Source organism: Lytechinus pictus, chromosome 1 (genome assembly GCF_037042905.1).
Source record: "Lytechinus pictus isolate F3 Inbred chromosome 1, Lp3.0, whole genome shotgun sequence".
Taxonomy (NCBI): Eukaryota; Metazoa; Echinodermata; class Echinoidea; order Temnopleuroida; family Toxopneustidae; genus Lytechinus; species Lytechinus pictus.
Window position 1 is genome coordinate 8514320 of NC_087245.1, and position 25691 is coordinate 8540010.

General features: G+C 36.3%; 3 protein-coding genes across 3 annotated transcripts in view; 1 reads left to right on the forward strand and 2 right to left on the reverse strand.

The window, feature by feature from the left end:
• The window catches only part of LOC135153222 (uncharacterized), a 1173865-nt gene that overhangs the window by 98967 nt on the left and 1049207 nt on the right, over nucleotides 1-25691 (reverse strand). The gene's annotated exons all lie outside the window — the stretch shown is intronic.
• Nucleotides 3088-22767, forward strand: LOC129256918 (pyrroline-5-carboxylate reductase 1, mitochondrial-like). The gene is made up of 6 exons (XM_054895138.2): nucleotides 3088-3299; nucleotides 10985-11049; nucleotides 14141-14320; nucleotides 15739-15951; nucleotides 16587-16679; nucleotides 17122-22767. Exons 1-6 carry the CDS (start codon nucleotides 3224-3226, stop codon nucleotides 17320-17322), a joined length of 828 nt encoding a protein of 275 aa, XP_054751113.1. The 5' UTR covers nucleotides 3088-3223; the 3' UTR covers nucleotides 17323-22767.
• On the reverse strand, nucleotides 19857-22419 carry LOC135153223 (uncharacterized). Its single transcript, XM_064095644.1, has 3 exons — nucleotides 21662-22419; nucleotides 20833-21145; nucleotides 19857-20590 (listed from the first exon to the last, which is right to left on the reverse strand). Exons 1-3 carry the CDS (start codon nucleotides 22417-22419, stop codon nucleotides 19934-19936), a joined length of 1728 nt encoding a protein of 575 aa, XP_063951714.1. The 3' UTR covers nucleotides 19857-19933.

The window sequence follows — 25691 nt, forward strand, 5'->3', positions numbered from 1 at the left end:
GCAGGTATACAACATCACTACAGAGATGCTTGCATGTTTGCTTTTCTCACAGTCTGCTTCTCTCCTCTTTGTTCTTCTCAACTGTGTTTTGCCCCCTTTTTGGCGCTTATTTCTTTGTCTCATCTTTTCTGATGTTGGTAAAAACAACTTGTTTTCTCTACCACATCATCACTCTACTCTCTGCCTTCGTCCTGACCACTGGCATGCTGACCATCTCATCCAGCTGCTAGTGAGGATCGACTCAAATCTTGTGGAGGATCAATTTATACCTATTTCTCTACATTTTCCAATTCTTACTTCTTACCGTCACTTCCACTCCTTCAAAGCCTATATTCTCTGCATATTTAATGAGCTCATTACTTCGCGAGACATTTTGTGACATCTGTCCCTTTATCTACTGTATTTGAAATTGTGAAGTGTATATATTTCTATTCACGGATTTGTGCAATTTACCTGAGATTCTGAGCGGCTGGACCATGGGCGGAAATCCCAGGGGGGACAGGGGGGACGTGTCCCCCCTACTCAAAATAGTAGAGGGGACACAATATCAAATGTCCCCCCTACTATTTTAGGTCTTTTATGATGGTAAGAAATACATCATTCTAAATCGAAATAAAACATGTATTTTGGGACGAGATGACCTTACTTTGGCGATGATAACCTTTAATTTTTATTTGCTTATCAAATTTTCCCGCCCCAGTGTCCCCATAGGCAGATCCAGGGGGCCGAGGGGCCCGCCCCCCCCCCTCTTGGCGGAGCAAAAAAAAAGAAAAAAGGGAACGAAAGAAGGAAAAAAGGAGGGAAAAGAGAGGAGAAAAAGAAAAGAAGGACAACGAGTGCATAAAATAAGATGAGGGGAAGACTTGGAAAAATAAAAAGAATCTTTCGTGCCACTATACAAAATTGTTGCTCGCGCTTCGCGCTCGCATTGCCTGTTAGGTGATTTACATATGTTGTTCAATATGGAGTTCGAATATCAAGTTTGGAAGTCAATATACATAACATATTTCACCTTGGAAATCGAACTTTCAATATTTTCTGTAATTTACCAATTGGTTTTTAAAAAGTGCTCTGAATGTTAACATTTGCTGCTTGCGCTGCGCGATCGCAAATTTTGATTTATCAGGTACCTATTATTTTCGTGTATTCCATAAAGTTTTCAAAATATCCCTTTTCAGGTCTGATTGTCAAGACGTATCAGCTAGCGCGCTGCACGCTCGCATTTTGATTGGCGAGTTATATAAATGTTTCAATATTGATTATACAACAAAGTATTTAAAATCCCCTCTTCATGACAGTTTATCAAAAATTTTAGCTCGCGATTTGCGCTTGCATTAATGGTTAAAAATATATTAACTGATGCATCCTATTCATAATCACAAAAGTGAAATGTCCAGTTTTTATGCCATGATATCATCATATTTCGCGCCCTCATTAGGCATTAATAAATGTTATATTAATTGAATAATTATATTGTCCCTTTTGTTTCATCTCGCGCTTAGCAAGAGGAATAGAGAGATAGTCATCATTTTCATATGATGACACGTCGTAAGGATGTCCCGGTCCTCTGTCAAAACTCAAATTAATAATAATATCAGCTCTTTTTTAAGTGTGATCCATATCCACCTTACAATTTTTCTACAAAGTGCTTAAAATATAAAGCTGAAATTGACTCTTTTTTTCAGATCGGAATATCAAAGTTTCATGATTTTCATGATTAAAGTTGTATTTAGAATGCCTAGATTCTAGGTCTAAATATGAAACACGCTCGCGCATGTTTATTCAGATACTCAACTTGTTCTCTAATTCAAATCATTATCCAGTTTCAGATCACAATATCAAAAATTTTCTACTCGCGCTTTGTGCTCGCATTATTAATGTAGGAAGACCCCATATTACTCATCCTTTTGATGATTTACAAGACATGAACAGAGTGGCCCATTTTTAGGTCTAAATCTCGAATTTGTTTTCTGCTCGCGCTTCGCACTCTCATCAATCGTTAAATAATATAGCTATCCTGTTCACGATTACAAAAACTGATTAAAATTTTCCATTCTTTCTTTAGAAAGTTTAAAATTTCCATTCTTTAGGTGAAAATGTCAAAAAGAAATCAGCTCGCGCTTCACGCTCGCATTATTTGATTGTTAAATGCTACTTTAACAGGTATCTTTTCCATCAGTTCATTTCTGATCGCGCTTTTTCGTCGTAGTAATTATTAGGTTGCATACACATCTTTTTTCAGGATAACAAACATTGCCCAGAATCAGTTCAAATTTTAGGAAAAATACATAAAATTTCCAAAAAGATTTGCTCGCGCTCCGTGCTCGCATCATATGAATAAGGATTATGATATTATATATTAATTTATTAGAATAAAGCTAAGAAGTGACTAATGAGGACTACCCCTTCAAAGAAACAAACAAAACCATCTTCGAGCTGCTGATCGGGGAAAATATGGCTGAAACAAATTTCCGCCCCCCCCCCCTATTGGCGAAGGCTGGATCCGCCCCTGTGTCCCCCCTACCTTTTGGGAGAGATTTCCGCCCCTGGGCTGGACCACATTCTATCCTCTGGAGAGCAAGAATTAAGGTAGGATCTAACTTTTATATAAATATTAGGAGATTGTATAGCCAATTTCCTAAACCTCCTTTAATTTTTTCTCCCTTTCCTTTTCCTCTCATGCATTCCTTTAATTCCCTTTTGGCGCCCCCTTTTCGCCTACCCGGGGGGCCCGCGGGCCCCGCCCCCTGGATCCGCCTATGCATATGATGACAACATGTGCTTGGCAGCCCAAGGGGTAGGGTCATATCCCCTACCCCCCCCCCCCCCCCATGTTGCCGTGTACGTTGCAATTAAGGAAATTTTTATTTTAGACTTGACTCGACTTGATGAAAATTTACAAGTAATTATAGATCAATTTTACTTAAACAAATAACTTAATACGTGGTGTGGTGCAAGAAGCAGACCGAATATGAACTGCAAATTTGCAATTAAATGACCTTCAATTAATGTTGGGACCTATAGAATATTGACTAGCTGAGATTGAGAACATTTAATTTTCAATAAGTTTTTTTTTAAAGACTAGTTTCACATGTGAACCACGTGGCACGATATTTTGAGTGTCAGTGATGAAATTGCGCAATCGTTTTGATTAATCGTGAAATTATAGCTGAATCGGAATATTTTAACATCATTTTGTAGGATCTCATCGCGTCACCTCATCATGTCACTTGGCACAATTGGATTCATCGGAGCAGGGAAAATAGCCCAAACAATTACAAAAGGGCTTTTAGCTGCAAGTACGTATAATAAAATCTCGAAAATTGTTACTTATTCATTGTTAATGTTTGCACTGGCCACTGTCCTGGCACTGCTGCCGCGGCCGCGCCGGCGGTACGCGGGTAACCCAGGCCAGAGAGCTCCGGCCCGCGAAGCGGGTCGGACCCAGCCCCAGGAATCGTCCGTGTATTACTATTAAATATTTAATACTAATAGGCAGAGGGTACTCTCCAAAATGGGGTAGAATGGGGTCACAATAGCACCCCAAATAAAAGGGGGAAAAATAAATTATGCACTTACCTCGATTATAATATGGATGAAGGTCTATCGTGAAACAGAATCCAGACATCACATTCACATTGACATTGTCATTGACAATGACATGTCATTGTCATTGATTTGAGGCACAAATTGGGGAGCGTTTCATCAAGATTTTTGTCCGACAAGTTGTCAGATCTGACATCTTTTGTTGATTTTGATTGGCTGTGAGGCATGGTAACTGTCGGATAAACAGGATAAAACGTCCGACAAGTCCTTTCAGTTTCATGAAACGCTCCCCCAGTCTGACTTCTGGGGCCCGTTTCTCAACACATGGACAAGTTAGTCATATCTTTATCCACCAACCACGGAGTTAGTTCCAATCTTACTAAACCTGTTTCTCGAAAGGCTTCCTAACTAGAATACCTTGATATCGATACTATCGGTAAAAAGAGCAGACGAGACGTAGCCTTAGTCACAAAATAGCACAATTTTCAAAAAGAAAAATTATGACAAAATTGCAAATATTATGATGAATTGGGAAATAAATCTTTTCAAAATAATAACACAGGTGAATTATGCATCATACATACTTAGACTATAAAGACTGGAGCATTCAATTGCAGAGAAAATTTAATTATGAATAATTCATTTCATGACTAAAAAATCACTTGTGGACGTTGAGATGTGTACCCCCGGGATATCCAATTTTAATAGTTTACGAAAGTAAACCATAACGGTTTTCTTTGTAAAATGATGATAATTATACGGTCTTCCACGATTCCAAACATGAAAATATAGTTTAACAATGAAAAAAAAAAAATCTTTGACACCGAAATATACGATTTGACAAATTCTATGCATGAATTAGAGATGGAATTTATCCGAATGTTAATAGGGGTCTGGAAACAACAAATACGAGCCCAGTTATGGATGGCCTGACCTGGTAGAATCTTTATATCGATTAAATCATTTTACTATTTCAAACTGAATGGTTTTGTGGCGTTTTACCGACAGTTTTTATAGTTTCTTTGTATTATGATTATTGAATGCATTATCCACTTGTTTTGTGATGTAATTTCAACCTCTTTAATTGATTACGTAAGATTATGATTTTCAAATTTCGAGGCATTTTTGCATGTCATAGTCTACCCACGTGATGCCACTACGTCATTGAGAAAGAAGTTATGACAGGTTCGGAGGTGTCATAAATATTAAGTGAGGTTGTACCCGATCTTGGTAAAGAGGGCTTCGTGAAACGGTTAGCGGACAAGTAGCTAGCTCACTATCTCCGATTTAGTCAAGAATTTAGACTTATGACGGTGTTGAGAAACGGGCCCCTGCTAGGGTTCTGGTCCTGGACCCTCAAAAAAAGGAAAAGTTCTGTCTCGTTCGTTCTCCTTTCAAAATTGAAAACAAAATGGCCGATCGATACCGAGAACGAATGCGACATACATGTAGGGACCTTATTTTCCTCTTTTTTGAGGGTCCAGTTTGTGCCTTGATGTCCGGATTTTGTGTCACGATAGACCTTCAAGTTCATCCATATGATCGTGATAATCGAGGTAAGTGCATAATTTATTTTTTCCCCTTTTATTTGGAGTGCTAAAATATATTGCGACCCCATTTTGGAGAGTTCCCATGTCTGCCTAATAATAGAAGAGTCCTGGGCTCCGGCCCGCAAAGCTCCCCGGGTTAGTAAGTGGGCAAACTGCAGAGGTCTCACATCTTTGGACTTGGAGCGACCCGGGCCGGGGTAGACAGCTGGCAGCCGTGCTTCAAGGAGTTTTTTAACATTTTTTTATTTCTCCTCGTACACAGACGGCTCGTGATCGTGCAGCCACCATTAGGGGGTTAAAGTGCAAAACCCCCCCGATGGGGCTCATCGATTTTTGTCTTTATTTCATAAAAACATGAAAAGAACTGGACCAAAATTGAAGATGATTATTCCGTTATGGCTTGAAATGCACAAAAATGGGGGAAAATAAAAAAGATCAGTGACTTCCTTCCGCTGTTGCGCAACTTAACTTCCCTGGTTTATCATAATTTAATATTTAAACTTATGGCCATTGAGTCCCTGTACAGATCGAGTTAGAACTTCGGTTGCTGTAATTGGTGAGTGGAGCCAACAGAGTTCAGCGGACCAACCAATAAAACAGAGTCCAAAGCTTTTAGTCTGTAATTGGTGAGTGGAGCCAACGGAGTTCAGCAGAACAACCAATAAAACAGAGTCTGAAGCTTTTGGTCTAGGGCCGGGGTAGACAGGAATATACCGTTGTTTCTAGGGACTTATTTAAAAATTTCTGACATTTTACTATCATCCCCAGTCACCGATGGTAGTCCGTTAGTGCGAGCCTGCATGTGTTATCATGTCAATTCGGGTCTAACTATAAAGTTAGTGTTTGGTCTAGACAGCTGGCAGCCGTCTGTTTCAAGGAGTTTTTTTTATACATTTTTGATTTTTTTATTTCTCCTCGTACACAGACGGCTCGCAATCGTGCAGGGCTAACAATGCTAAATCCCCCCAACGGGGCTCATCGATTTTTGTCTTTATTCCATAAAAATATATAAAAAGAACTGGATCAAAATAAAGATTATTATTCCGTTTTGGACTGAAATGCACCAAAACAGGAAAAAATAAACTTAAAAGGGGAAAAAACAGTGACTTACTTGGGCTGTCGCGCAACTCCCACTTCCTTGGACTTATCCAAACTTGATACATAAACTTATGGCCATTGAGTCCCTGTACATATCGAGTTAGAACTTTGGTCTCTGTAATTGGTGAGTGGAGCCAACAGAGTTCAGCAGAACAACCAATATAACAGACCGAATCTTTTGGTCTATGTTTGATCTAGATTTTTATTTATTTTCTAGGTCTAGGCCTAACGTTAATTTATAAATAAACGATGGCCCCCATTTTCGTTAGACTCTAATCTTTCTTTTGATACTACGCATATTCCAAGAAAATATCAAATATATGTTACCGATTATTTATTTATTTTTTTTATTTATTGCCGTACAGAAAAAATGGCAGCCGTGCATTGCTGCCCTCTACGTTCGTTGAGTTAGGTTTTATGAAGGCTTTCCGATTATCCTGGCCAATCAATGTGAGCGTCAAGTTTCGAACGCACGCACATAGACTAGCGCAACGCAGCAGCACGAATCGCGATATATGACAACTGGTAAAGACGTCTGTAAGAATGATCACATCCAAGATGGCAACATACGATGACCAACGAAAGGATCGAGGATAACTATGTTTTGATCATCATTTGAAAGAAATTAACGGTAACTGCGGTCTAAGGTACAATGTTTTTTAATTTTAAATATTTTCTTGTCAAGTTGGATGTCATTTTTTTTTATAAGGTGAAATTTTATGTACCAAAAAAACTTAATGAAAATGAAAATCTGGTTTCCGCCAATGTTAGATCTGACGTTACTGCTAATACGTTGTCTTTATGTACGGGCCTCCAAGCTCTTCAGTCTATGTATTGGTGAGCTCAGCGGAACAACCAATAGATCTACAGTCTTAATGAGACTGAAGCTTTTGGTCTAGGCCCGGGGCAGCATCGTAATGGCATCTGCTTGGAATCCTAATTGAACTAAAAGATTAAACATGAATTTTCAGTTTCCTCTGTGGCTTACTTTTAGAACCCATGTCATGTCATGAATCGATTACAAAAATCCTGAACAAAAAATGTACGGTCGTGGGCGTGTTGGGCCCTGGTTGAATCTATGGACTTCTATGGTTCCTGAAACGAAGGCGAAGACATGACGCCGGAATGCAAATTTCCTGATCCTGGCCTGGGATTGGCACCACCCCTGGCCCCCCGGGGGGCCAGTCAATTTGCATGTGCACTCGTTAAAGGTATTTTGCAAAATCGGTGCATTGAAGAAAAAAAAAGATCAAAAACGTTGACCGGCCGTATCGTTTGGTTCACACACCAAAATAAAGAGTAATGTCTAACTTGACTACTACTTACGTGATTTATATTCCCCCAAAAATGAAACCGATGTAATTATGATGCCTATTCACCATTAATATGAAGTTTATTTGATCAGAGTTCGAGTCTTACTCGTCTGCTCGTGCCGAGATAATTTATGCACGATGATTTCAGGAATGGAATTCGTCGCCATCGATCGCGCATGCGCAGTACTGTGCTTTAATCAAACCAGAAAATTGCCGGAAAATTGACGCGATCAACATAAAATAAACCTTGCTTTTATGAACAATATTGATATCATGACCATAGAACATTATTTAATCGTAATATTTAACAATAATTCACATATGATAGGCCTAATCATTAATATGAATTTAGAGCTTGATGTGAAAGTAAAACATGACGGACATCACATAACGAACAATGTAAGTGAGTGCACTTGTCTAAAAAAAATTTATCATGTCAGGATTGATTCTCGAACGTTGTCAACATGCAGAAACTCTTTTCAAGATCGTAATATCACCATATAATAACACTTTACATGACAAAACAGAAAATTACGTTTGATATTTTTTTCCATCAATTTGAAGCTAGTTTGTGCCCAACTAAGGGCTCTGAATTCATGAATGGAAAATATGTCATACGTCATCGAATGCACATGCACACCCTCAAGAAATTTACGATCCTCATCATCTAATGTCTTACAAATTCCAGTTGCTAAGAAATCATGCGGGGAACGGGCCTTCGCTCATGCAGGGCCTAGCCTGTGGAATTCTCTCCCACAAAGTTTGAAAACCCAGACTTCAGTGACCACCTTCAAGGCAACCTGAAAACATACCTGTATAAGAGTGTTTTGATAGACATTGACTTATTGTTCAGACATGTATTATATGTAAATAGTTTTTGTTTTTCTGCTCTGAAGCACCTTGAGCATCTAATCAAGATGGAAAGTGCGCTATACAAATCTCATGTATTATTATTATTGTGCTTCTTTTCTCGGAGACATACAGAGCTGGAAGTAAAACAAAAATTAATGACAGTATTAATACTTCCATATGAACATAACATACTTTGCTGACATCGTCAATATTTTTATTATTTTTTTTGGCCCTAAAATCTTGTTAAATCGTAATAATTTAACATACAATAATAATTGATATGAATTTAGAGCTCGATCCGAAACAATCGTATTTTATTTTGATCGCATGCTCTTGTGTCTAAAATGAAAAATGGATTATCAATCATATAACTTGGGATTAATTCTCGAACATCATCATAACTCATATTCCACAATCTTTCCTCACAATCGTTATATCAGTAGGCCTATTGAATACCAATTCAAACGACCATCCAGAGAAAATTTAGTATGATATTTATGCCCATCAATTTGGAGCTCATTTTGGATCCAACTAGATCTACATGTACATCTCAGGCAAATGACAGTGCTCTCCGCTGGTACAACACTTGTTTGCCGGCAAGCACGCCTGTCGTTTCGGGAGAGTGAGTGTACTGGGTTGCGGACGGGTCTAGGTGTGTGCGAGTCTGGACTGCGAATGCTAGTTAAAGGTCAAGTCCATCCCAGATAAATGATGATTTGAATAAATAGAGAAAAATCAAACTAGCAAAACGCTGAAGATTTCATCAAAATCGGATGTATACTTAAAAAGTTATGACATTTTAAAGTTTCGCTTTTTTTTCACAAAACAGTGATATGAACAACTCAAATGAGACAGTCGATGATGTCCCTCACTCACTATTTATTGTTTGAATTATACAATATTTCATTATTATAGATTTTACAATAAGGGCCAACTTGACTGAATCATATAGTATTAAACAATACTCATTTAACATGTTCAGGGAGGAATTAATCATTGTTTCACTTGACAATGAGGAGAAAAATAGAATATTCCCTAATTTATATAATAAAATACAAAAGAAATATTTAGTTTTGATGACGTCATCAGTCTCCTCATTTGCATATCCACCAGGAAATGCATATAACTGTTTTGTGAAATTAAGAAAAGTTTAAAACGTCATAACTTTCTTATTTTACATCCGATTTTGATGAAATTTTCAGTGGTATGCTTGTTGGATTTTTCTCTTTTTATTCAAATCAACTTTTTGTTGGGGTGGACTTGTCCTTTAACCGAAAAATCATTCGGATTGACTCTGCATGATTCATGTCTTAAATATTGTTTCATTTTAAACTTATATGTTGTCATCTGCAAATATCATTGTTTAAGATATTTTGGGAAGAATTCTGCATTGGTCCCTTTTTTGTGTTTTGTGATCATGGAAAATACAATAAGAACTTTGCTCTGTCATCTGCTTGTGCAACGTTTACCAAGCTTTTTCCCTGGGGTCATATTCTCGGCCAAAAATGTGTAAATAAAGTTCGCAAAAAACTTGTTTAGGGAGTTATTTTGCACACAGAGAAAAAACTTGTTTTGGGGGTGTTTTGAAATAATTTGGTGTGTACAGCCATACATTTGACATTTGACTTGTTTTGAATGCTTGTTGTGTGCCAGACTCCCAACACATGTAACAAGGTCAAAGGTCATTTGAGATCAACGTACTTAATGTACGATATTGTCATACAAGATGAAATTTAAAAATGCACATGTATTGTAAACTAGTTCATTTCATATTCTTTGGAGCTAAAGTATTACATATCAGCAATAATGTGAAAAAAATGTCAGGTCGCTGAATGAAGGTCAAATGTCATTTCACTTTAAAACATATTTGGATGATGACTGATATTTCGTCACAAAATTAAGAATATTTCAAATCCATTCATTTCCTTATTCTTAGAGTCTGGTAAAATGTTTCAAATGACAGTTGTCCAAGTTCAAACTGTAAATTTTTAAGAGAGAGAATATTTGATATTTTCACTCGATGTCACATCAACACTGCTGTTGTAATTGAATTGCAGAATGCGTGCAAAACTGCCAAGGGCAGTCCAGTTAGTTGTGTTTTCAGACCCAACATACTCAGGGTTTTGTGAGGTGTCTGTGTAAATGACTTTGCTCAAACTGTTTGGAATGATTTGGGGAGGGGGTATGAGGTACTACAGAGGTTTGACTGCATGTGTGTTGTTGCTGGCTCTTTTATACTTCTACTAGGATGGGTAAACATCACAATTTGCGAAGCCTGAGAGTGGATGTGTGCTATTTAGTTTTCTTCCTGTACCTAACTTTCTTTTTTGACAGACAGTTTGATACAAACATCCATGCATTCAAGTCTGAATCTGAAATAGAAAAAAAAAATAGTAATTCATTCTTTCACAAACATGATTATATGAATACCGATTGATTATACTCTGTCTTTGTAAATTTAATGTTGGTATAGCTTTTGGTGGCTATTTGAATTATGTGTGTTTATCAACTATTAACAATTACAGCTTGCTATTGAAAAAAAGTTGCTTTCTCTATTTCTCCCTTTTTAGGAGTTGCACAGACATTCTCATTGACAGTTCATGATATTTTTCTTTTACTTTTTAGATGCTGTTGCTGCAGAAAGAATAGTAGCTAGTGATCCAGCCAGCCACAATCTTAAAGTATTATCAGTAAGTTGTATTTTTTTTCACCTGCACTTTATTGAAAAACAGGTTGGATTAAAATGCCTTTATTATTAATTGTTTTGTAAAGCATGTTTTGTAATATACAGTCTGGTTTAATCGAAGAAATGAAATGCTTGTTATTTGAGCTCAACAGTGAGAAGATGTAATGCTGCAATGTGTTCTTAGCATTGTTCCCCCTCTCCCCTATTTCTTCAAGATTGAAGATAGCCAGGGCTCTCTTAACTCTTTTTAAGTGTTTAGTCTAGCCCCATCTTCCCAGTTTCACCTGAACGGGTTGATATTCTTTAATGTGTCCTATCAACATGTTCTATTTTTTTAAGTTAGTGACTAGCATTTTATATTTTATACAAAGTTTTTTTGATGTACGGTATTTGAAAATTGCATTTTTTTGTGAGTTAAGAACGGTTTCCGCCCGCGTGGATGGATAACGGTTTTAATTTTTCGGGTTCAGGTATCCGTGGACACTGATTCACCACTTTCCTGTCACAAAAACTCATTAAATTTAGTAAGACTCACCAACAAAATTTATAAGTTTTAGTCGCCAATATAATCACCAATATCAATTAATCTTCTTCGGTAATATATTCCCGCCGAAAACCATCGTTTTTATATCAGTTTTGAAACATGACCTTATATCAGTTTTGGAGCATGACCGTCCGTGAATGGAGTAAAGTTCCGTTCTGACAACGATGGCGATTTTACTATGGTGTCGCTTAAGATCGTTTTTCTTTCCCGTCTTATGTTTTGATGATTTCAAATGCGTAACTCATCGTATATTTTCTTACCTCGACTTTCAATGCGAGTGAAGAATGAAGATAATTTGAAACCATTTAAGCGTCAAATAAATGTTGATTGGGTTACTCGGGTGTGTCATGTTGTTTCTTGTAATTTATTCATCAAATGCAAAATGAATTCTACTTTTTCTCACAGCAACTTTGGTTACCAATGAAGATGATTATTTTTGATTGAATTAATATTTAATATATAAATTACAAAACACACATTTTCCTTTATTTCAGTTTAAATGGCATATCCACTATAAATTTTGATATCCATCTTCACGTAAACAACAATACTTAAAAGGCGGTATCATGCCAGAAAGGTTTATGATGTGTGCCCGCCGAGTATGTGGTCGGTTGTGAATCGACGTGTTTTGCAGTAAAACTTACTGGTGATGAATGTAAGTGATTAGTTACTGTTACTGTGATTAAAATTAAATCTTGTCTTGAATCTTTGTTAGAAGTGTGATTATGTTTCAGAAGTTGAGAAATGAGAAGCTTGGCTATAATTTGGGGAATGGGGAGAAACCCGACATGAACATATTCCAAGTACGATCCCATTTGAAGGTGTAGCGAGTGTAATGTGACCAAATATATAACGGACGATTCACTCCAGACACGTCCAGACAGGACAGCACGTGCGTGAGCTGAATGATGTAGGCCTGTCTGGTTTTAGACTTTTAGTAATAGTAGACTCGCACTTACACTCGCCTCGGTCAAATTCATTGCATCTTATCTCATTCGATCGGAACTAAAAAATAAACACACATACTCTCGCAACCATTAAATGGGATCGTAACTAGGCCCGACTTGTATAATTCAAATAATAGTCATTTACTAATAGCTTACACAGTCATACGATCTACATTTGTAGCCGTAGCCTCACGCTAACTCACATTAGTCAAATCCGATTGCAAAACAGATTCAACCCAAAATATTCAGCTTCTCGTAATTTCTTGGTTTTCAGAAATATTTTATTTAGCGCACGCTGACTCTTGCCATCATTGGATAGGTTCAAAACTCAAATATAACTGAAAATCTTAAATATAACTCAAATAAGTGCGAATGGATATTATTTTTTATATTTCAGGGTAAAATTTCGGATACCCGTCCGCCGTCCGGTTTTCAGTGTCGGGTATCCGAATATTGAAATATCCGTTTCAAGTCAGGCCTAGAAGATACCATTTGAAAATCAACATAAATCATTTTCAAAATTTATAATGAAAACTCAGAGCCAGGATTCGAAAGAAAGACATCAACCTTATTTTCACTTCCATTTATTGAATTGTTTTAAATTCCCTTTAGAATTATCCATTAGAAATGCTTTTTAAAGAGTTGAAATATGATGGGACAATCACACCACCTGAAAATAATCCCCCCCCATCCAATGTTGCACGGAAAAACTCACAACATACATGTATTAATAGTAATATGGTCCATTTACATAGCGCAGCTACTATAATTGCATACTCTGCTGCGCTTGATGCTTGGTATCATATTATTAACCCAGCTGTAGCTGAGCCGCCATATAGGTGCTAAATCATTCAAGGAATAAGTCCTACCGGGTACCCATTCACCTCACCTGGGTTGAGTGCATCACAATGTGGGTATAATTTTTGCTGAAGGTAAACACGCCATGGCTGGGATTCAAACCCACGTCCCTCTGATTGAAAGACGAGAGTCGTAACAACTAGATCACGACACCTTCACGTTGTGGTATTAATTGAATTCCAGTATAATTTTATGATTCCTGTCTATATTAGGCCCTATATTTTAGTTTTAAAAAATATCACTGGAACCATTGTTTGAATTGAAACATTAACAAATACTAATTATAGATTCATCTTAAGTCCATTTTTGTATTTATCTCATAGTTTGAATGAATACACAAAATCTCTGTTGGGAACTACACTGTACTTATTCTAAGTGTTTCATTTATTTTTTCTACAAATTTTCAAAAGTTGATGTGAAGCTGTCCATGTGTGTAATGCATTTCATTTTTTTCTTAGTTTTATACATGTACATGCTTATAATGTTTAACTTTAATGCTACATACTGATATTATTATCATCTTCTCCTGTAGATGCTTTGTGCATGTCTGTACTGATTTTAGTTTAGTATGGTTTAATCACTCTCTGTTCTGCTCAGTATAAAGAATATCTGATGATAAAGAAAAGGATTGTTGTATATTATGGCATTCAAATGACCAAGATGCCACCAGCTCCTTAAACAAATCAAATGTTCTTCGTGACATTGTATTAAAGAAAACTTGCATCTTTTATTTCATTTTCTTGTAGGACTTGGGAACCCAGACTGCCACAAATAATGAGCAACTCCTCCAGATTGCTGATACCATTTTCTTAGCCACCAAGCCAAACATTGTTGGAAGGGTACTGAAAGAGATTTCCCCACATATCAAGAAAGACCATCTCGTAATATCACTAGCAGCAGGCATCACCTTAGACTACTTACAAAATGTAAGATAGAATCAGAATATTTGAGTCTTTAATTCATTATTGAAATTTAAGGGATTTTTCCCATGTATTTCATTTTTAGAAAATATCTCCTGGAAATGACTGCTCCTGACAAGATCTGCCTATGTAATTGGTAGATATTAGGTATGATGCATTATCAACCATAGTTCTAAAGATAAAGTTGCAAAGTAAAGATCACCTGCCTGGCTAATAAAGTTAGCATTGAATATGTTCTCTTGTACTGAAGCCAATAATAGATATTAGATACTTCCCAATTTTTCACTCATTGAAACATTAAAAAAAATTAAAATCATCTCATTTTCTTTATTCTAGTGATTTCATATGCAACAATAGCAATGTTAAGGATTTGACATATTAGTGATGTTGTAAATGTGAATTAGCAAAATAAAACTCTGAAATTGGTGAAGTGTGATTTTCTTTGAATTTTAGTAGGTATAAATGAATGCAAGAGGTTAGAGACATTATGATAGGGCCCTTCCTCACATAGCAAACAACACATCACACACTATACAGTAGTTTTACATGTTTGCATTGATATGCTGTATGAGTTTTCATCCCCAGTTATGGTGGATGTTTGTTAAAGCTGTTTGTATAGTTCTGATCAGCTTCATGCATGACTGTAACATGTTCAAAGGTGCTAAGTTAGGTATGTATGAATATATCATTTAGCACAAGAAAGGGCATTTATTCGTGCATAAAGACATACGTAACTTCCAAAGGATTTTATGAAACATCCAGAACATCTCAGAAGTTAAATATTCAGCTCCAGGAAGAAGAAAAACTTGAAATACTAATAATTTTGCCATTTTTGTTAGCTGGACGTAATAGATAATAGCTTCCCCTCTACCAGCTGGATATGAGAAACTTATAATCCTGTAATGTTTAGGTTTTTTGTTGTTGTTTTATTTTCTTTGGCTGCTTACTTGTAAATGCTCTTACCAGATGAATGCAAAATATTCTGATTTTAAATCAAAACTCAAACTGGCTGGTCAGAGATTACTGAGCACTGATGCATTTATGACCAGATGCATGAGATGCAGGGTATACAACCACCAACTTTGATATGACATGACAATCCAATAATACTGATTTGTCATACAATGCTGTAATATACTCACTATTGACCAGGAGGGAAATGTAAAATTGAAAGAAATGGCTTAAGCTGAGGGTGAGGCAGATGTATTACAATTTCCTTTCCCCAAATGGACAGTGTGTGATGTCTTTAGCTTTCCTTTGCTGATTTATGACAACTTTTGGCTGTTTGGTTGATCTCTGTAATTATGCGAAACATTCATTTAAGTTAAAATATAGTGAAAGTTTAATGTTATCAGCGTACTGTTCTGGTTTTTTATATTGATTCAAATATTTCTGGATTTTTGTTTGTTTTGTTTTCCTTGCAGAGCTTGCCGGATGAGACAAGAGTGATCCGTGCCATGCCCAACACACCATCTATAATCATGGAGGGTGCAACCATCTTCTCAGTTGGTCGGAATGTCCAGGAGGGTGATGGGAAAATGTTCCAGTCATTAATCTCTCAGCTAGGGATCTGCTTAGAAGGGGATGAAACACTCATTGATGCAGCCATGTCAGTCAGTGGGTGTGGACCTGCATATGTAAGTTACTTGAACATTTTATGCAGCCCTTTGGAACTTGTTTAATACTGATGGGATAGAAGCCATCAAAGTCTTTGATGTTTCAATCATTGCTCCAGTCACCAGCTTTGAACATTATTTTACATGTTGGAGCATTTAAGCATTGTCTTTGCAGCATTGCATGTCCTTATAGTTTGATTAAACAATATTAGTAGTACTTGGTTTTCTTTTTCTCCATTGTACAATAAACATTGTTTTAATAAGTAGCTTGTTTGCTGGAGACTTTCAAGCATTAATACTGCACTATAAATGAAAATAGAAGTTAAAAGTATATCAAATGAACCATTCACATTCACTTAGCATAAACATTTTTCGAGGACAAAAATAAATATTGTGTTCAATTCTGAGACCATACACTACGAACTTTAGTTCAGAATCTGAAGTTAACCCAACATCTGTATGTACATTACTTAGTCCATTTATAGACAAATAGTTCTCTCTGTACTTTATGTTTGCATGACATGTTACATGTAGTAGAAGTACACTGCAAGATGCTATTTTGATGTCAGTTGATCATGCTGGAATAAAGCCTTGTTAGGATTGTGCCTTTCATCCAGCCTTCTTGAAGTAATCTTTCTTGTTTTTACTGTTGACAGGCGTATGTGGCCATTGATGCTTTAGCAGATGGAGGAGTTAAGATGGGACTACCACGAGATGTTGCTATCAAACTTAGCGCTCAGGCATTATTGGTAAGTAAAAGTGATTATTTTTCTTTGTCTATTTCTTTTCATATGCAGTTCTGATTGAAAGAAGTGTGTACCTCATATTGAAAAAAGATACTAAACCATGTGTCCTCAAGCATGGTCGAGTTAAATGCATTTCAAATTAATTTTTTTTCATTTGACAATTTTACTTTTAGATCCTTTCCCTGTTGTTTCAAGGGGTAGTTTTACACAATACATTCCTAGTAGGTATTTCACATAGCTGTTCTTAAGTTACACATGACTTAACTCACAACTGGTGACCATTTCTTGTTCTAAATGATATATCCCTATGTAGCTGACACCTAAGAACATGTTCAGTCGCGTGTATAATCATTCGTAACTTAGGAATAGTTATACATGTAAGATACACCCAACTGCTATCATAACTTAATGTATGATAGGTTAATTTCTATTTCTACCGATACAGGGCTCATCCAAGATGGTATTAACAGGTGGTAAACACCCGTCCCAACTCAAAGATGAAGTATGTTCCCCGGCAGGGACCACCATTGATGCCATTCATGAACTCGAGAAAGGTGGCTTCCGACGATGTCTGATAGAGGCTGTAGAAGCAGCATGCCTGAAAGCAAGGCGTCTCAATGCAATGCAACTTTACGATAAAAAATAGATGCAGAGGCAAGTCAGTATCTGCGTTTCATCTGCGTGAGCAAGTTTGTTGGCTTCATTTGGTTATCTTTCTACATGGGCTACGAATTGGAAAAGCTGGTCTTGGGCACGCACTGTCCTCAATCTATGTTTTACAACACTTCTATTTTCATGATAGACGCTGTTCTAACTACAGGTGTTAACACAATGACCAGGTTGAGGTTATTCTAGTCCCAGAATTAGCAACTGATCTATGTTTGGGTATAGATACTGTTGGTGGGATTTAGATACTGGTCGAATCCTGGGTGAATATTAAGATTAAAATCTGGGATGCTACTCTAATTGAGGTTGTATGGTGAGGCTCAGTTGTAAATGCCATGGTAGCAGGGCTCAACAGCTAAATATAAAAACAAGATGGTATTAATCATGGCAGTAGTATTACCATTATGGTTCTTGTGCACCACGGCCATTCAGTGTTGTGCTCAATAAAGTAAAAATGGACTCCAAAGTCATTCACTTTCTAAACTTAGTCCAGGCTTATGAGGATATTGGCAAGGCATATGTTCACTGTGGATGTGCTCTTAACAGATAAGGCTGAAAATACAAGTGCATTATGTGTAATATGAGGAGACACACCATTTATCATGTTCCAAAATTCTTGTCATACCTTTTATGACTTTTTATCTTTAATACATAGGTACCACATTTTCATTAGAATTCAATGAATTTCAAATTTTAAATCTGCTAAATTGGTATGATATTTCATATTTCTTCATATATTTTAATCATCTGACAGTTTTGTCTCACCTGCATAGCAGAGTGAGACTGTAGGCGCCGCTTTTCCGACGGCGGCGGCGTCAACACCAAATCTTAACTGAAGGTTAAAGGACAAGTCCACTCCAGCAAAAAGTTTGTTTGAATAAAAAGAGAAAAATCCAACAAGTATAACACTGAAAATTTCATCAAAATCGGATGTAAAATAAGAAAGTTATGATTTTATAAAGTTTCGCTTAATTTCACAAAACAGTTATATGCACATCCTAGTTGGTATGCAAATGAGGGGACTGATGACGTCATCCACTCACTATTTCTTTTGTATTTTATTATATGAAATATGAAATATTCTAATTTTCTCCCCATTGTCAAGTGAAACAAGGATTAATTCCTCCCGGAACATGTGGAATTAGCATTGTTTAGTACTATATGGTTCAGTCAAGTTGGTCCTCATTGTCAAATCTGTGAAAAATGAAATATTGTATAATTCAAACAATAAAAAAAAAAAAAAAATAGTGAGTGATGGACATCATTGACTGAATGTCACTGAGTTGTGAATATCACTGTTTTGTGATAAATAAGCGAAACTTTAAAATGCCATAACTTTTTTATTTTACAGCCGATTTTAATAAAATATTCAGCTTTATGCTAGTTTGATTTTTCTCTATTTATTCAAGCAACATTTTTCTGGGGTAGACTTGACCTTTAAGTTTTTGAAATGACAGCATAACTTAGAAAGTATATGGACCTAGTTCATGAAACTTGATCATAAGGTTAATCAAGTATTACTGAACATCCTGCCTGAGTTTCAAGTCACATGATCAAGGTCATTTAAGGTCAGTGAACTTTGGCCAAGTTGGGGGTATTTGTTGAATTACCATCATAACTTTGAAATTTTATTGGTCTAGTACATAAAACTTGGACATAAGAGTAATCAAATATCACTGAACATCCTTTGCGAATTTCAGGTCACATGATCAAGATCAAAGGTCAATGAACTTTGGCCATGTTGGGGGTATCTGTTGAATTACCATCATAACTTTGAAAGTCTATGGATCTGATTCATGAAACTTGGACATTAGAGTAATCGAGTATCACTGAACATCCTGTGCGAGTTTCAGGTCACATGACCAAGGTCGAAGGTCATTTAAGGTCAATGAACTTTGGCCATGTTGGTGGTATTTGTTGAATTACCATCATAACTCTGTAAGTGTATTGGTCTAGTTCATAAAACTAGGACATGAGAGTAATCAAGTATCACTGAACATCTCATGCGAGTTTCAGGTCACATGACCAAATTCAAAGGTCATTTAAGGTCATTGAACTTTGGCCATTTTGGAGGTCATTATGAGATTGCTGTCATAACTTTCAAAGTTTATAGATAAAGTGTATAAAATGTTGATATCAGGGTAATCAAGTATCAATGACAAGTCTTAGGTCAAATGTCATTTATTGTAAATGAACGTAGTATTGTATCATTATATGAATGGTGTTTTTTGTGAATAATTATTTCATAGTAGTTTTCAAAGTCAGCACTGCTGCTATATAGAATCACGTGATGCAGGTGAGACTGCCAGAGGCGCTCCACTTGTTTTTTATGTTATCATACTTCATTCTTAGTATTCATTACATTCCTTTTGGTTTCCTTTAATGATACTCAGTATAATACTGATTTTATATAGTTGCTTTTGAAATTTGCCAAGCTTGCAAAGTTTACATGTTTAACATTATGCATTGAGAAGATAAGGTTTTGTAAAACGATGACGAATTCATCATCCAAGGTTTTTCAGGGTTTTTTTTTAAAAGAAAGAACAAATAGTTGTTACATACATGTACATGTACCTGCCAACCTTTGAAGACTAAAAATAATAATCCTTTTTTACTTCTACCCTGTCATAGAATTGTTTCAAGTTACACTGCTCTCCATACTCTCTGATGTATTTGCGTACTGCTTGGCCAACAAACAACTCTTCATTTCTTTTCTGATTGCTTTCATCTGTGAACTCTACTTCATACACTTTTGAATGAGCAATAACTTCTGGTTTCACAAATCGAACAAGCAGTGACTTCATTTGGTTGCACATAACATTATGCATTACATGAATACATGGTTTATCTTTCTGAAGGATCAGGTTACTGTCATCGTACAAAGAAATGGTATTAAAAAAGAGACAATATAGTTTTGTGTTAGGGTCTGTCATCTTCACTACACGCTCAGGTTTTGATTCAACTATTGTAACTTTAGCCCCACCTGCAGGTTGACGTGTTGCAGCGGAAGATCGTTTTGAAGCAGATTTTCCAGTCTCTTTTGCAGCTGATTTTGCAGTTGGTCTTGTGGAAGATGACTTTCTAAAGAACAGGTTTAATGCTGTAGAAAGACCTGAATTATCCTTACTGGTGCTTGTAGCAGACTTCAATGGTGTAAATTTAGCAGGACCACTCAAAGTACTAATCTTTGTAGCACACTGGTTGCTAGTTGAGCTAGAAGTTCCCTTCATTGTGCTGGTTCTTGAGAACTGGATGATGTTGATTTATCATGTACATTTGATGTTCCAGACTTGGTGGTGCTTTGGTTGCAAGTTGAACTAGAAGCAACAAGCAGTGTCTTCTTGGGAATCTTGTAACATGTACTAGATTTTGCAGAACTTGTTCCTTGGAGTGTTGATCTAGTAGGACCATGTGAACTGCCAGGTTTTACAGCAGGGGTCACCGATGTGCCTTGCTTGGTAGAGGTAGCCAAACTTGGCGATGATCATACCGACTTGGGTTTTTGTTTCTTTCTTTCTTGTTCCCCTTCTTGTGTGACTCTCTGTCGTTTTGTCCCACTTGTCTTTTCTCTCTCTCCTTCAAAGAAAGGGATAATCGCATCCCACTGCTCCAGGAGTCTAATGATGCACTGTCCGAGTGAAAGCCAACGTGTGGACACATGCTTGATGATCTTGTGCTGGGGAAGATTTTTCTTGTCTTGGACGGATTTGAATTCTTGCTTCCTCTTGCTGCTCTTTTCCAGATGATAATAAATATCGATGAGCAAGTCCTCTACTCTACACAGGTACCCGTTTTGCTGCTTTCTCAGCCGCAAGATGCATCAAATGACAAGGGCAGCCTACAAGAATGCAAATAGAAAACAAATGAGAATATATTTAAATATTTTCAAATTGGAAAAGAAATATCAAAACTCTGTCCATCACTTAGGCCTTTTTATATTATACCAGATCTGCACTGTAGCTGCAAGATATTCAACCAACCATTCCAATAATAAGACAAGCGGAGACTACTATATTTTGACTGCATATTCAAAATTATAACAAAGACTATTTGTTTTATTTCTTGTCTTCATTTCATTTTGTATTTATCTTATATTTTATTGGTTGGAAACAGGTTTTCCTCTGGAATGCCCTGAAACTAAGCTGTGGAAATGAACACCACACACACAAATATGTTTAATGATCAGCACAAGCATTTCTTTCATTTATATCTCGTTTATGTTTTTTTGTATGTTCAGTTTTGCTCTTAATAACATTAAAGATCTAGACCTACACTACTTTATTTAGTATGGTATTCACAAAGACTCACCAGAAATGTACATAGATGGAGCACGCTTGAGTAGAAACGCCGCTACACCTTTGAACTTGCCCAACATCACCGACGCATTGTCCGCGGAGAAGGATACCAGATTTTCAAACGGAATTTCCAGTTCCTGTAGTTCTGCCTCCAAAAGCTTGAATATGTTCTCCCCTGTAGATGGCTTATTACACTCCTTCAACGAGAGAAGAACTGACAAGGTACGACCCTCATCCGGGTCAAAATACCGCACACATATTGGGTACAACTTGACATCATCATAGTCCGTAGACCCATCCGTTGCCAAACTGAATGGCGATACCTTGATGACATCGACAATTTTTTTCCTGGAATCTTTACCAAGGGTATTGGTGATGCAGCCTGTCTTTGTGCGCCCACATCCATACTTTTTTGCGATGGCCGAATCGGGAAACATTTTCCGAAACAGTTTATTACAGTGGTCAGCAACACTGAGTGGCCAACTATGTTCAACAATGAATTCGGTCATCAAAACCTCTGCATTAATTACACTCGTGTCCGAATCTACCGTGAAGTAACTGTTTAATGATCTACCACTGGTTGCCTCACTAGTGGCTTGATGCTTTTTTGTCTTGATATGTTTCTCGATGTCATGGAGTCCACCGTGACTGATGCAGAAATCGCTGGAACAGCATTTGCAAAATGCATAGTGAACTCCCAGTTTGGAGCTTGTCAATACAGGAAACCTCTCGGAGTATTCAGCCCGATATTTCGGGGTAGATTTCTTGGTAGATTTGCTCATTTTGCCATTTCAGGTGTACTGGTAGCAATCAAAATCATGGGCAAATCAAGGAAATCATTGCTGCTCCACTGCAAAATATATGTGCTGAACTGAACGCATACAGCAATCACTCGCACGTTTTCACATAACAGTCCCATATGTAGTAATCCACATAGTTTGTACGGTAAATTTGCACGCGAAACACACATCGCAAGTATTGCGTCGCATGTAGTCACGTCTACCCACACGTACACACGAACATACGCACGCAATCCCCCCGCTCGTATTACACTCGCTACAAAACGTTGGAATTACGATTCGGCTGCGTTGTTAGACTTGAAGTCCAGTCGTTGTAGACATTTTATTTTTAATAAAATATCAGAAAATCTTAATTTTGTGACATAAAATCGTAAGGCGTAATTTAAAACAAAAAAACATAATAATTACGCCGAAATCGTAGGAGTTGGCAGGTATGTTGGTAATAAGGTTGCCTTACAGAAGTTTTGACAAACTATAAGATACAGTGGAAACTTGTGTTTAATTTCTAATTATGTAAGAACACTCATATTTTTTAATAGTATTGTGTATGGTCAGACTCGGTTATTCTATCTCATGCAAATCCAAATCAATTTGGACTTGATAAATTACAAACAAAGTTTATCTCTTCATGTGTCAAATCAACAAGAAAACAATCTAGTGATTTTCCGCACTCCAACCGACTGAGCTGCACCTCATTCTTTGAAATCATGATATTGTTGGTGTCTTGCAAATGCAGTTTTAGTTTCTTGATATTATCGTTTGTACTTTCCCATTTTTTTTTCTAAATAGTCTAACACTTTTGTCTCTTATTGCATTGAACAATGTTATTATTTACCTGGTTGGTACAAGTAGGTAAACTGTCAATCTCAACAAATTCAGAGACTGGAACAGTTTAGAAGCTGATCTACATGACATTTTCAAATGTGCCAATTTACAGTATTTCAATTTCTATTCTTGATTTAAAAAAATTGAGTGCCAAATTGAGTTAATTACTGTAAATTATGTTTTAATAGATTAGTCTTGTCTTTTTTATGAGTTTTTTTATTTCTATATTCTGTTTGCTTTTGTTTAAATTGGACATCATTTAATTAATACTTGATGACACCTGTGAGAAAGCAGAATTAATTAAGTAAAATGTGAGTGCCAATCATGTATAACTGAAATTGATTGAAATGTCGATAACATATGTGATCACGAAGTATATCTAATTTTGTACATTCTGTTAGGAAGTATTGATTTCTTTTTAATCATGTATGTACTCAGAGCTGCCAATTGTTAAGAATAAGTTAGAATTAATATGATTTTCATGTCAAATTATGCCATTATGCTTTTGACCCTAATTATTACTCTTTTGAGGGTAAATGATAGGTTAACATTTAATACTATATAGTAATACATTTGGCAGTGGTGAAGTCATCTGAAGGTGGCCAATGATGCTCATTATTCTCAGATTGTGTATCTTTGTTTACATCACTCTGAATACTGACTTGATCTTGTGGTTTGTTTTCCTCTTGGATTTATCATGGATCTACGCAAAAGAGAGAGTACCAGAGATGATTCTGAATCTGAGCCTTCAACGAAAGAGTATTAATTTCTTTGTTCTTTGCATGACCTCTTCAAAGAAATTATTAGTATTGCATGGCACATATGAACTTATGACTTTTAAGCTTCTGGATTACTACTTTTTACTTTTAAATGTTGGCAGCTCTGTACAGTAGACCTACAGCATTGATGTATTGTATTGAATTCTGCAAGTTATCAGGTAACTACAAAGGAAACAAAGGGGATGTTATCTACCTTTGGAATTAATTTCATTATTCATCTTGGGTAAAATTTACAATCCAAGTGTCTAGATTAAAAAGGTCTGGTCTATGAAATAATTTGAAAATATTTAGTATTTAAAATGAAAAAAAAAGTGTGAATTCATTTCCCACAAATGGAATGTGGCAATAAATTCAGGAAGGAGTATTTCTAATTACCTCTTTGGCAGGCAATCACCAAATTTGTTAGAGAATCATTCACAGGTTTCTTGATAATCAATGTTACGTAGAGAGGGGCCAAAAGTACTTATCTGTAAAATTCAAATTTTTTATGTAGACTCAGTAATTGAAAAGTGATAAGTTGTTATACTTTGTATTTGAGACTGGACTTTTAATTTTTCAATGTAATGTAATTTTTCAATACATGTACTATCAAAAATGCTCTATTACAAGGCTTTACAGGATCATAATTAGTTAGGCATGTTGCTCAGGGATCTTGCTTTTCTGCTTGCAATAATTCTTCCTCTCAATAATTCTTTCCTCATTCTCTTGTATTACAGCAGGATCAATTTTTCTCTACAGTATGTATTCTCTTTTTTGCTAACATCTGAAACATTGTACAACATAAATAGTGAATATTTCAATTCATGCAATGATACCGAAATCAGATTCTGTGAAAGAGACTCTCTATTTACACCTCGTTGTACCATCATCATGCCTTTCGGCTATTTCCTTATGAACCTTTATCAAGATTTAAACCAGGCCATGAGACAATACAAATCATTATTTACCACATGGTATTACCTACATGGTCTATTCCCATTTCACTTGTAATTAGTAAACTCTTTGATTCAATTATTTCTCACCTTATTTACCATGTAATTGATTTACTTTCAGGCTAAAGCCCATTTTGTTGAATGAGCTAATAGACCAAATTATCATGAGCCGAAGTCGTACATGTAGTCAAAACATTAGCTCATTTCATGTTAATAAAGTTTTCCCCAATTCATACTTAAGTATCCATGTAATGCTTGGACTTAAGTGCAACTAGACAAAATTAGAAGTAGAAAATGGATCTTGTCAAATTAATGTTAAAGATCTTGGAAGAGGCAATTGGATTAGATTTAAATTTGTAGTAATCTATACCAATGGAAATATTCACTTTGCGCTTCTTGGGTACGCTACATGGTCACATGTTCTTTAAAACATAATGGCCATTTGACTGTTGGCCAGCCTAGACGACTACAGTATTATTTGCCATTGTAACCCGTCCTATTGTTCATGGTGGAGTATGCTATTGAATCATGTATATTCATGTTTCATTGCTGTTATGAAGTGACATAGGTATATTGATAGTATGTAAATTGTTTGTGGTGCATTTTAGTTTTCCTTGTTTGATTAGACAGTTTTGTTTTCTTTTTAATTCTTAAAATGTTTCTTTCTTGTTTCTCTTTGCTTTTTCCCCTTTTATTTTTAAAGGGAAAGGTAAACATT